The sequence below is a fragment of the Macaca nemestrina genome, chromosome 5, assembly GCF_043159975.1.
Source record: "Macaca nemestrina isolate mMacNem1 chromosome 5, mMacNem.hap1, whole genome shotgun sequence".
Classification (NCBI taxonomy): Eukaryota; Metazoa; Chordata; class Mammalia; order Primates; family Cercopithecidae; genus Macaca; species Macaca nemestrina.
The window spans coordinates 8,090,403-8,103,759 of NC_092129.1; the positions used below are offsets into that span (position 1 = coordinate 8,090,403).

General features: G+C 36.8%; 1 protein-coding gene across 3 annotated transcripts in view; it reads right to left on the bottom strand.

The window, feature by feature from the left end:
- Nucleotides 1-7,068: 7,068 nt before the first annotated feature.
- The window catches only part of LOC105487524 (QKI, KH domain containing RNA binding), a 166,685-nt gene continuing 160,396 nt past the window's right edge, over nt 7,069-13,357 (bottom strand). For all 3 annotated transcript variants that reach the window (XR_011623272.1, XM_071096243.1, XM_071096242.1), the window contains exon 8: nt 7,069-13,062. Coding sequence is in view for 2 of the 3 variants with exons in the window: in XM_071096243.1 (XP_070952344.1) it covers nt 13,046-13,062 (17 nt within the window). In the remaining variant the exon portion in view is untranslated. The remainder of the gene's footprint in view (nt 13,063-13,357) is intronic.

Sequence of the window (13,357 nt, forward strand, 5' to 3'; positions counted from 1 at the left end):
GCCCGTCACTCGTCACTCACTCCGATGCTATTTATCAGGCACCTCTCCCACGCCAAGCACATTTGAGAAACGGGAAGAGCGAGCTCTCACTTTGCCCTGCAGAGGCTAGACACATTCCGTACGACCTCCAAAATAGTGCAATTCCAAAAGACACATTTTTGGAAAGGTGCCTTTTGAGACAGAGTCTCGCTCTGTCGCCCAGGCTGGACAGATCTGCAGTGGCGTGATCTCGGCTCACCGCAACCTCCGCTTCCTGGGTTCAAGCAATTCTCTGCCTCAGCCTCCCGAGTAGCTGGGATTACAGGTGCCACCTCCACGCTCGGCTAATTTTTGTATTTTTAGTAGAGACGGGGTTTCACCATCTTGGCCAGGCTGGTCTTGAACTCCTGACCTTGTGATCCACCCACCTCGGACTCCCAAAGTGCTGGGATTACAGGCGTGAACCACCACGCCTAGCTGGAAAGGTGCCTTTTTGTTTGCAGTGTTTTTTCTCTTTCTTTTAGCAAATACTGCCTGAAACAGTTATAAAGTGTGGAGGTGGCAGTACAGTAGAGAGCCACATGTTAATGAAGCTAGAGCCCAGGGAGAAAACCGTGCCTTTCTGTGTAGATGGTTCTGCTCAGAGGATGCCAACTCTCAACACGTGGCAAGGGTTTGATACAAGAGAGTCTATTCCCAGTTTGTCAACCATGTATATGAACTTAGGACTATCATTTCCCGATATATCTCTCTGGGCATCTGATTTCTCATCTGTAATCAATAGAGTGTTAGTTCTTATGATCAACAAAACTGCTTTCACTTCTAAGGGCTTTTGATCAAATTTTAAAATTCTACATCTTTTAATTTTGGATGCTTACAAAAAGATCCTGGGTTATCTCTCAGATACGGAAACTGGAATAAACCATTTTCTATACCCTGCTTCTCCCACAATAACTTAATATAGATATATGCTTAAAGTGAATATCAAAGACAGTCTTGAAGATTAAAATACGAGTAAGGAGTACAGTTTCAGTTTCACTTTTGCAGATGGAAGAGCTGATGATGGGACAGCTAGTGCTGGCACGGCCTTGAGAACATGCACGAACCAGCTCTGGTGCACTTTAGAACCTGTGAGTGACTTGCTGCCCTCACCAGCCTTCCAGCCAGTCAGTTGGCTTCTACACCAATTTCAGGGCTAAGTCTATCAGTTGACTTGACGATTCTCTAGGGACAGGTAGGAAATGGGATATAGTGGCATTTATTCACTCAACAAATATTTACTGAGCACTTCCATTCCAATTGCAATTAAACATTAGCGACACCGTGGTGCTCCCACCTTCAGGGGCACTCTGTATACTTTCACACGAACAAAAGGACGAACAGTCTGAAGGAAGAGGAATGTTATCCTAAATTTATATAGACTGCGGAGATTAAGTGCAAAGCTACTGTTTTTAGATAAAATCCTTCTCAGACAAGACCATAGTACAAGGGTTAAAGGACAGTGGTTGAATTTCAATGTTAAATGGTATCTCATGGGAGTATGAAAGACTTTGAGACTGGTCAAGGCGTTAGTACTAGGACTATGAGGATTGTACCCTTAGGGATACATCACACTAGGACTTGGCTTTGGATAAAGAAAGCCCCCAGGAAGGCCTAGAGGGAGAGGTACCAGGGCTGGAGAAATGCCTTTCTCAGCAGCAGCCAAAGGTGGGTGAAAATAAATGGTAATTCCTCCTGGTAACCCAACAGCCAAAATATAGTGGCTTTCAAAAAATACTTTTGGAAAGTCATAGATCAATAAGATATGATATCAAGGAATAAGATTACTTCAAATATGGCTATACCAAGAAGCAAGACTTTCTACTAAAGTTTAGCCATCATTCTGAAATGAACATACTGTGAGACATTTAGCTCCTGTCTTCACAGAAGAGAATCATTGACTCGATGTTCTACATAAAGCGGGGGCTTGGAATTCTTCTGTATAATCCTCATACTACTTTTATATTCCACTTCTCTCCCCAACCTGGGACTGTGAGCTGTTTAAAGCAGGAATGGTATCATCACCCTTGTCTACCCAGAGGCCAGGCGTGGTATTCAGCCCAATCACTTTAGCACATAAATACTGCTTGAATGAATAAAATCTCTTATTTTGAAAGTTCTTTGACTTGTATTTGGAATTTTAAAAAATCAGCATGAGTTCTAAATTGGATTTGTCTATTGAAACAATGTAATTAACAGTTCAGTCTCAAAATTCCTATATGTTTTTAATCTACTTCCTTAATCATCAACCCCTATTAAATTCTGTGATATGAAATAACTTAGGTGAAATCTACTCTATGTCCAAAAAGTGGAAACACACATACAATGGAAAAAAAAAATTAGCCTAACAATAACAAAAAACGTCACCAGAATGACCAGTGTTTAAAAAAACATAACAAAAAAATAATATCTAGTAGTTTGGGATGTTTCCTATGATGAAAGAAAACAGACAAAAAACTGACATGGCCAGCAGCCTTGCTAAAGGTAACTTGTCTCCATAAATACACATGTGCCAATTCAACCTGGCGTAATACACATGCGGAACTGAAATCTTCATTTGGATAGTGACCATAGAGTTTTCTAGCCCTACTGAAAAGCACAGACACTCCTCAAGAGCAGGTTCTGTCTTCCAGTTTGCTTTGCAATACACCAACCATTTAGACACCTGGATGCTTTTGACAGTCAGTCCTTGGTGCAACTGTGGAAAGCAAGCTTATATTGCTCTGAGAAAACAAAAAAACAAAGCAACAAAACAAAACAAAAACAAAAACAGCACACTTATGTATACTTATCAAGTTAAAGTTTTTGACTTGTGGCTTCTCAAAAATATTTTACGTTGAAATTCCTTAGAGATGTCGATGAGCATAAAGATGGGTGGGAGTAAAACACTTGGACACTTTGTTTAAAAGAGAGGCTAAAATTGTAAAATAAAAGATGCCCCTCCATTAAAATATCCTGTCTTTACTGTCTACCCAGACCATGTATTTGAAGCTTGCCAGTTACAATAGCAATTTCTCCCCAGTAAGTCATTAAGGGAGTATTTTTGAGAACATGTACTCAAGGTATATTGATCCCCCTTGGTTTCTGATTGTAAGAGATTAATCTGTTCTATTACACAACTTTATCATATTTGACTAACATAAATCTGATGCACAAGTTTGATTTTCGTACATTTTGATATACACAGAAATACTGATTGCATCATTTAATTAACACCAATTAAGCACTCAGAAATTTGACTGTGGTGCTAATTCATCAATATGAGTAACCTGCAAGTGCAAAGCATGCATGATTTCTGCTGGGTGCTTTCTAGTGGTTTTTTCTCCCTAATATTTGATTTTTATAGCCACTGATATACAACAGGGTATCACAACAACCCTTTTCTATATATGGCCTACAATTTTTTCCTCTGGTATTTCTGTATTTTAATTCCATTACAGAATTCCACAGTTTCTACTTTTAAGAAATATTCATATGAGAAACAGGTAGTAATTCAAACTGAAAAGGACTGGCATGAGAGCCCCCTGTGCATAAAACTCTTCAGGCATTCCTCACAGCCTGCTGAGGGCTCTCAGCAAGAAGGCTCATGTTGACACTATTACCAAATTCTTGGCAAGCAACCTGCTGGAGTGGATACAGATCTCACAGCAGGTATGACTTTCATCACCTTTGGCTTTAGAAGAATGACAAATGAAAAAATACTTAAGAAATGGGAGGGGGTGTGGTATCCAACTTCACTTTTCAAGTTTGTATTTAGACTAAATTTACATTTGTCTCTATTTTTCTTTTCCATTAGCTCTGTTCAATGCAGTTTTGAAGGCAGTAGTACTCCTCTTTGAACTGACGGGAGAAAGTGGTAAGGAAAGCAGGAGCTTCCCAATATTCCCCTTAATAACATGAACTCTTCCCAGTTCATTGCGTATGTACTTAAATGTGGGGTTCCACAGATAAAAATAAGGTGATCCACCCACCTTGGCTGAGCCCCTGCACCTGGCTTACTTCTTTCTTTTACATCAGGGACACTCTGCTTTCTGGTTCAGTAACTTTTCTTTGTTACAACCTCTCTAGGATGGAGCTAAGGATGGTGGTGGTGATTCTTTAGCAAAATACAACGAGCATTTTTGAAAAATTGGGTCGCACATTTTGCTGTGGTTTGGGTGGAGTCTGTCCCCAGGAAAACTCCTGTTGAAATTTGATCCCCACTGTGGAAGTATTGGGAGGTGGGGGCTGATAGTTGGGTTACTGCGGTGGATCCCTCGTGGAAAGATTAATGCCCGTCCCCCGGATGGGGTGTTTTCCCTCTTGCAGGGATGCATGAGTTCCTATAAGACTGGGTTGAGTCTGGCCTGCTCGCTTTCTCTCTTGCCTTGTGATCTCTGTGCACCTGGTCCACACTCCCCTTTGGCTTTACACCATGAGTTAAAGCGGCATGAGGCTCTCACCAGATGCAGCTGCCCCATCTTGAACTTTCCAGCCACCAGAAATGTGGGCCAAATAAACCTTTTTTCATATAAATTACCCAGCCTTCAGGTGTTCTGCTATAGCAACACTAAATGGACTAAAACACTTCTCTGAAGAATCCAAGGTATTCACACGGCCATCTCGGTATTTATTAGCTTAGCGGGATGTACATTATTGGTGGTGTCCACATTAGTGATGTTTTCCTTGTACAGTACAAAATCTCTCTGCCGAATAGACTGATAGAGAATTCAGTGAAAAGGACATAACGTCAAGCTTACACTACATTTTTTTCTTTCATGTCTCTCCATACCAGGTTGCTTTAATTCCAAGAGTAATGGGAGGTTTCTAATGCATTTTAGAATCAACACCAGTACTTACTGATGACAAACCACTTCTGGATGTGGTATCCAACTTTCCCAGTTTGTTTCATTTTAAACTAACTTTACTGCTAGTAGCCCAAAAACTGATGCCTGAATACTAGTTCTGGATGAGGCATATGTATGTTTGATTTGCTAATCTAGCTTTCTTCCCTGAGAGTCACATTTAACTCTTAGTTTCAGGTGTTTTCACCCGCATTGCATTCCGCCCATGAACTTTAAAGTTTTACATTTTCCCACCACCTAGGTAGGAATCTAGAAATCTAGAGTCAGTTTAAATTCTGGACAACTTTTTAATGCTGGTTTCCCTCAGTGAGCAATGAACAAAAACAAAGCAATGAACAAAAACATAATTCGTTAACATATATCATTTAATTAAAATGTATTCAAACCAACTTTCAACTTGTACTACCAGTATGTCTTAATTTTATAAACCAACTTAAAACAATAAATGTAATAAGGGAAGCACTAAAATTCAGGTTTCAAGCATAGCCAAGGCACTTTCATCACTCCCAACCTTGACAGTCCTAAGTTAAAGGAGTGATCATAAAATCTTTAATCAACTCAAATAGTTCTGCAAGAATTGTGGATTCACTTGCAAATATTTTCTTCTCCTTTTGCTCTTAATCATCTTTTTCTTGTCATAACTTTATTAATATTAATATCCAGTTAAGTAACCAATGAATATAGTATAGCATACTTTAAGAAACAAAGACTAGAGATTTTCATCCCAATTTTAGGAGATATTCTTTAAAATTGAAACTGTTGTATAGCATGTAAAAATAAGCACTTTCAGATATACACTTCACAAAATAGCATTAAACTGGAATAATCTAATTTTAATAAACATTTTTTGGGGAAGATGTGATGTCAAACTTACCATGACTATTATTTTAGATATATGTATAGTACAACTATTAGGTGGTCAATTAGTTTAACTGCTTTCTAAGAAGACCACAAATTATTGTATAAAAGAGGTAATCATTAAAAATTACATTGGGAAGGAAATCCAAATGTCTAGTGCTTCCACTCACTTAATAGAAGTCCTTCTTTAAACAGTAAGAAATACAATATGCATGAATAAGTGACTAAAATATTCATCTGAGTTTTCAGGAGGAAAAACATCAAAACCGATTTTACGTCATCCCTTTTGAAAAGTTGGTTTGAAAGTCAGATCACCATCCTGGACCAGGAGACAAGCAGAGAGATCCACAGGAGTCAGGGAGAGGAGGAAGGATTAAAGCAAGACAAGAGTAAGAAAACCAACAGCCCAAGTGTGACACCAGAGACAGGAAGGAGTGGTGGGGTGGTGACTAACCAGGGAATGCTTGGCTCAAGGGGACAGTTGAATTACTCAGTTTCGGCTGGGGCCTACTACATGAGAATACATGTTTGGGCTTTCTAGACACTTTGATCTTTCAGGAAGAGCAGATTTTGTGAAGAAACTTTTTAAAAAAAAATTCTAATATGGGCAATCACTTTTTAAGTCTAGTGTTGCCACCTTTAAATTATGGCAAGTAGTTTAAAAAGGCAAAACACTGTATAAGCCAAACCAAACACACCTTTCGGCTGCTAGTCTGTAGGACGGTGCTATGGATCCTGCACCTGTGGGCTACTTTAACAAAGCATTCTGTTGAGGAAAACTAAGGTTCCAGTGAGCAAGAGGAAAGGAGCCAGAGTTACTTGGAGATGATATAAATAAGACAGACTGGAAAACTTAAGGCACAAAGAGTCATAACGTTTAGATGTTAAAGAATCGTAAAGGTTTCACACTACTGGAAATGATTTTTTAAAATAAACCAATTCTTTGTTCAACAAGTTAATGACACTAGTCCTTTTCACGAAGCTGATGAAATCAAGATTTTGGTCAGCATTTCTTTCTTCTTTCTTACATTTAAAAACTACATAAAAATTGTACCATTAAAGACCAAAAAAAAAAAAAAAAACTATTTTGGATGCACAGTCCAACTGTGGAACACTGTAGCAGTCTGTTTACTAATCTCCCTTAATGACTAAAATCAGAGTGAATGTTATGCTCATTTTCTAATGTCATTGTAACTCCAGAATGTCAGATTCTTCTATTAGTGTTGCAAGCCTCAATAAAACTGAAAGTGTGCGTTCTTTATTCTGATATTGATACATGCATTTTCTGGGGGTGAAGGATAAGCAGCTCTTTTCAGCTGAGTTGGCTTGAGAGGATAAAGCACATGCACTTTTTCCAGTTGGTTTATTGCATTTCATGTACAGTCATATGCAGTTCTCCATTCACATGTGATCTGCGAACACCTATTTCGACTTCTATAGAGATATATATATACACAATTTCCACAGTAAAATTTTAAATGTTTCATACATACCACTATAAACCATAAAATATATATTTGGTAATAAAAACTTAATAGCACTTTAAGTTATAAATTAACTTTTACCCTGGAAGCTGAGATCTTCCCACAATGTGATGTCTTTTGCCAAGGGGCAACAAAATTGTAATGTGGAATCAATATTGCGGCTGCTCTTTGCTGCACCTATCACCACCTTCTACTATGAATTCATTCATCTGCCTTCTCTCCCACCCCCTGGTAATTAGTGCAGCAGAAACACAGAAAGGAGAGGACTGTGCCGAGGTTAACCAGTTTGATTCCGCATTGAAGGCACGAGTGCATATAATGTTGGTAAATCTCTTCGTTATCAAAGGCATCTCAATTTAGATCATTTAAAAGAAACTACAGATAAAATTAGATGTGTAGCACATATTTCTAAAATATTGTCCATATTTTTTCCATTTTAAATAAAGGTATTAAGGGATTCGTGACAATGTAAAAAACTACTCTAGGCACTTAGGAAATTTGCGAATTCGAAAAGTTGGAGAATAATTTTTGCTAAATAAATTACCATTTGGCAGTAAGTCCTATTCTACCAAAAATAATTTGTTTGAAATGCTGTTAACAGCTACTTCTTATCAAGGAATAAAGACAGGCATCCCACGCTGGTCAAACATGCAAAACCACTCCCACTCCACCCCAAAACTAAAGAAACCTTAGGCTGTCACATGTGAAAGTGCTATGACATATATATATATACACATGTATGTATATTAGTCTTGGTTTGGTAGTGAGCAATTTCATTTAAACCTATGATTCGCTTTTGGCACACTAACAAATTCAGAACCTTATATAGTGTTGAGAAAACCGTAACCAGACACCAATTGTGTGTACGTATACACATCCTGGTTTTATGGGCAGGGTGCCTTAACAACCTCTTACACGTGGAGCCACCGCACTGGGGCGTACGGGAGTAACTACTCTCACGTTACGTCTTCCCTGACATTTTGCCGAAAGGAAAAAAATGTTTAAGTACATTAATTTCACCAACTTCTTGACTGAAAGCTCAGCTTTCAATTGTTTGGTCAAATAGTTTCAATCAATCAACTGACTCTAGAATTTTACTGTTCTAGGAATTTGGTAGTTTTATGTTTAATAATACTGTAACCTGTATAAAAATGAAATTTGTAATGTTATTTTTGCCTTTTAAAACTTTACATTTCCTACATAAAAGGTAGCAATGACTTAATTATACATAAAGTACCCTTAACTGAAAATGAGATGAGGCTGCATTCATAGGCTTTAGAGAATAGTAAATTGCATAGAAATTCATCAATTTAAGTGACATGGTACCATGACAACTTGTACATTAGCAGCTTGACAGACAGCTTCGAATTTTCACAGACTACTACATGAACTGTTAGGGCAACGGAAACTTTTACAAATAGTAGCATGTTAAAGACCTGTCTACCTAACAACAGTACACTGCCCCACCGCTCCCATCAGAGAAATGACCCAGTTTGTTTACACGATCCAAGTGACCATCTCAATGGTGATTCGCTGTTATCACTCGAATCAGCTATCACTACTCTGTGTATTATGTATATGTACGTGTGTATATATATTTATGAATGAGAATACCTTGACAGTCTGATTGGTTAAGGGCGTATTGGTACAGTTTTTTCTTCTATTACATGTCACTCATTTCGGCCCCAAATTCTACAACTCTAAATAAATAAAACGTCATTTACAAAGATACATTGCTATGTACAAATGCAAAAATTCATCCTGAGGATTTTGTTATCTAGGAGAACTGTTTCACAGAAAGAAGGAAGTATCAATCTGTGAAATAAAAATGCACCTTGAGTTAAACTAAGTAATTCATAATTACAGGTTAATTTACCCAAGTTCCAGCCAAGAAAAGCATGAAGATATTTAGGAAATCTTAAATTGATTTGCATGCAAGAAATTGATCATATACAACTTTTCAAATCCCAGTGTTCTTCCCCCTTAAACTTCTTGTTTAACGTTTTAGTCTGACTGTATTTGTAAAGTAGGTGACAGGGAAAAAAATACCTGAGGAAAACTCAGTAATGTGCTGAGGGTTCTTTTCCTCATTGGAAAGCAGTGGGGCTTCAGGCCACCATGAGAAACAGTCAGTGGGCCTTTGGCTTTACCCAAGTTAAGCTCCCCTAACAGGAGCAGTTAGCTAAACAAGTTCAATGCTTTCCAAAGGAAAAAGGTCAAGTTAAAATAAAAATCTAAATAAAGGTAAAATATCAACAGTTTCTCTGCTTTACAGTGTGACCATAAAATTACTTATTTACAGAAATTAAAAGAAATGGTTCAACAAAGAATCAAACTGGTTTCTCCAGGTATATACCATTACAATATATCTTTTTACTCTTGATGCTGTGAGCAGACAGTGATTATTTTGGAGAAGGAAAAATAAGGTGTGGAATTAGTAATGCAGATGCTGAAAGGCAAGTGGCAAGAGGAGAAGAATGCCTCCAACAAAGGCCTCTTTGTTCCCATCTCTACTGCACCTACCCGCACCCCCCACAAGGTACAAGACCAGAATAACCAAAGCCATTTTAACAGTAGTGTGCAAAACTGTCAGCTGACAAACAACATAAAAACAAGTCACGCCATGTTATCTGTGGTCACGTTCTTCAGGGTTAGTCCAGTAACTCAAGACTTTACATTCTTTTGTCTTTATTTGTTTATTTTAATTAAACATATAAAGGTTAATAAACAGACATAGTCCAGAGTTAGTAGGTTGGTATTATAACATTTATTAAAATAATGCTATGGGTTAATAGAAACAGCAAAGAACCAAAGAATTAAAATGCAAGCTATGTAAAATCCCAACTAAAACCCAAAAGTGTCTAATGTATTCATTCATTAGCTAACTAAAAGCCCAAAAAAGACAAGACACCCAATATAATAAAGTACTGCAAAACAATTGGCAATTTTCAGTTATCAAAATTGTGGATTTTGCATTTTGTATCCTTTTCTCAATCAAGAAAAAAATTCTTTTTGAATGTTATATAACATACATATAAAACAAGATAGAAAAATACATTATAAACTTGTAACAATGGCTGTAAATACATTATCTTACATGTTTCTCATAGGCAATAGGTTGGTTATGGTACATACACAGCATGAAACTAAGATAATAAAGAATAGACAAAAATACATGTCAGCTGTACGATAACATACAAGCGACACTCCCATCTACCCACACTAAAAAATTACATAATACTGTCAGAAAAAAAGTCTTAAAAACTACATATTTTAATAAGAAATAAATTCAATAAAGAATGATAATACTGAGAACCAAGGCATTCAGAGATTTCAAAAGTCATGCTTTTTTCAGTTGATCCAAAATTTTGTCAACCAAGTTTTCAAAAGTTTGTTCAGAGCCAACATTACCCATAAATGTCACACATTTATTATTTCATACATTTACTTTCTTCCCCATAAAAGACCTTTGATAAATATCTAAAATGTCCAGGTATAACACAGTTGAGATGAAACTGGATCAAATACTGGTATTTTTTTAACAACTATCACCTCAAGTGTTTGAGTGTCGCAAATTTATTAAAGCAACCAAACAATATAAAAATCAAAATGGCACAGCATATATTGTAAATAAATCAAAACTGTATGTGTAACAGAAAGACAAAGCAGTGGCATATTAAACCAAAGCTAGCTGGATACAAAACAATGAATGTCTATTGCATAGTAAATAAACTGACAACGGTTTCCAAGTGAGACAAGATGGCAGGGGAGGTCACCAAGAAGGTCATGACTCAGCTTCCTGCTGACCTCTGACTGTGATGCTGGGAAGGTGTGGAAGAGGGGACGAGTTGATAAGCTGGGGGGCGGGGGGAGTCCACTGTCACTTGAGATTTGCCACGTTTGGTACTGAGCAGTTAATGATTATTCACTCAAGTGTTTAGATGTAGGCTTTGCACACAAATTGCTTCAACTACATAACTAATTGTTTCAACTTCTAGAGAAATTAGAAGCTTAAGGTGAAATGTGGTTGAGTATTTATATGCACTATGATGCTAGTTTTTCACATTCTTTTAAAGTTAAGGGGTGGGGGAGGCAAAGGTTACTGAAACAGTAAAAGGATACACTACACCAGTTATCTGGTATGATATAAAGACATGTGATTAAATTTGGGTGATTTAAAACATTGTTTTCCAGAATGAAAATCACAAAGATTCACTTTTCTGAAAACATTTGCTAGGTATCCTATCATCTCCAATTAATTAAAAACAAAATAAAAATCAAAACCAAATGAATGCATCCCCCTTCTCCAAATAAAACAAAGTTCTAATTTGTCTGTAAACTGAAGTTCAGATGACACATAATTTTTATCTCAGAATCGTTTGGGTTAACACTGAAGATTGGAATAACCAAAAATATTAAATTATTTTTTTAAAGAATGATGTTTTAAAACTTACTAGTCAGGCATTAGAAAAGTTATCAAATCTTTTCACAGTATCAGATTTGGCAAATTTGCATCAAGGTAACGTGGCAAAAATCATATAATTCAAACCATCAACTCATTTGTCTCCCTCATATCTTCTTTCACATACTGGGCGACTGAGTAACATGCATTAACTTGTATTCTGAGGGAGGAGCTGATCTTTATGAGACACTTGACTAAATGACCATGAAGGAAAATAAGGCACTTTCTTTTCTTTAGACTTATTCCAATACTTAAAAAATAAAAAAGAAAGACAAAAAGGCTCTTTTGGTCTTTTGTTTCTTGACAACCACCAGAAAAAATCATTTAATGAAATAAAGGGTTTCTTTGTTCTTTTTCTTTTTTTTTTTTATAACACTTGAAAGTATAAAATGCTACATTTCCAAAAATATATATATTTTTTTCTGCACCAGCACCCTTGTATAGTAAAAGTATCTACTTTTTGTTCATTTGTTTCAATGCACTACACTTTATCTACAATTTCATTACATGTATACAGCAAATAGGCAAGCATGGCTTTTACATCCTTAATGATTTTTTTCTATACAGGGAGGTTTAAAAAAAAATACTTGAACAGTTTGCCCAGTAATGTGACACATAATGCATGTACCTTGTTCTCATATTTTTTTAGAAGGTGTAAAATAAAGATTCGGTAATTTTAACTTAGATATTTATCTTTTAAAAATAGTGTTGCAGTTTTGTTATTTGCATTACTTTTCAAAACTCCTTACGTTTTCCTCTCATGGCACACTTTCTTCTAATACTTCAAATTTTGGCAGGCAATATAAAAAAGGCTGCAACTTCTGCCCTTTGAGGGCACTGTAGTGACTAAACAGCATATCAAATTTTGAATACTTTTCGAAATCACTTCACCAATGATATCCCTGACCGAAGGTTCATGCATGATGCATCATCACACAGTACATTCAGAGAGAGCTTTGACTTTGCTATGAGAAGAAAAAGATTCCTAGAAGTCTCTCACAGTAACTGCCTCTGTCATTGAGTAGTTAAGGGCCATCTGTCTCCCCTTCTTAAGAGAGGCCTTCTTACCGTTCGCTTAGGGTGGGATATTAAAAGATGATCAGTGCTGTGGGATGAATTGGGCCTTATTGCTTTACTACTATTCAGTGCAGGTTCTAGAACCACTTTCACCCAAACAGGAAAAAAAAAAAAAAAAGCTGAGTTGGAGGACAACAATTTCTTTGTCTTTTGTTTGGTTAGATGGTAAGACGAACGGACAAGTGCCTCAGCTCGCTGCACTGACGACAGGCAAGCAAAGGCGATTACCAGTTAACTGATCAGCAGGCAGGCATGGTCAGGTCATCATTGGGTGAAGAGTTCAGAGGTCAGAAGGTCATAGGTTAGTTGCCGGTGGCGGCTGGGTGGTTAGAAACAAAAAAAAACAAAACAAAAAAAAGAAAAGAAAAGATAGAGAAGAGATTAGTTTCAGCTAGTGACGGCTTAATGACAACATGAAAAACTAATCACAACTAATAAAAAAAAAAAGCATGTTTAATTCTGACAAACTGATTGACACCATCTACAGAATACAATTAAAATCATGACAATTTCATATCATGATTTGAACAAATGAAGAAGAGCCCACTCCCACAAAAAAAACAAAAACAAAAACAAAAAACTGGTTAACAAGAAAAAATAGAAATAAAATACAA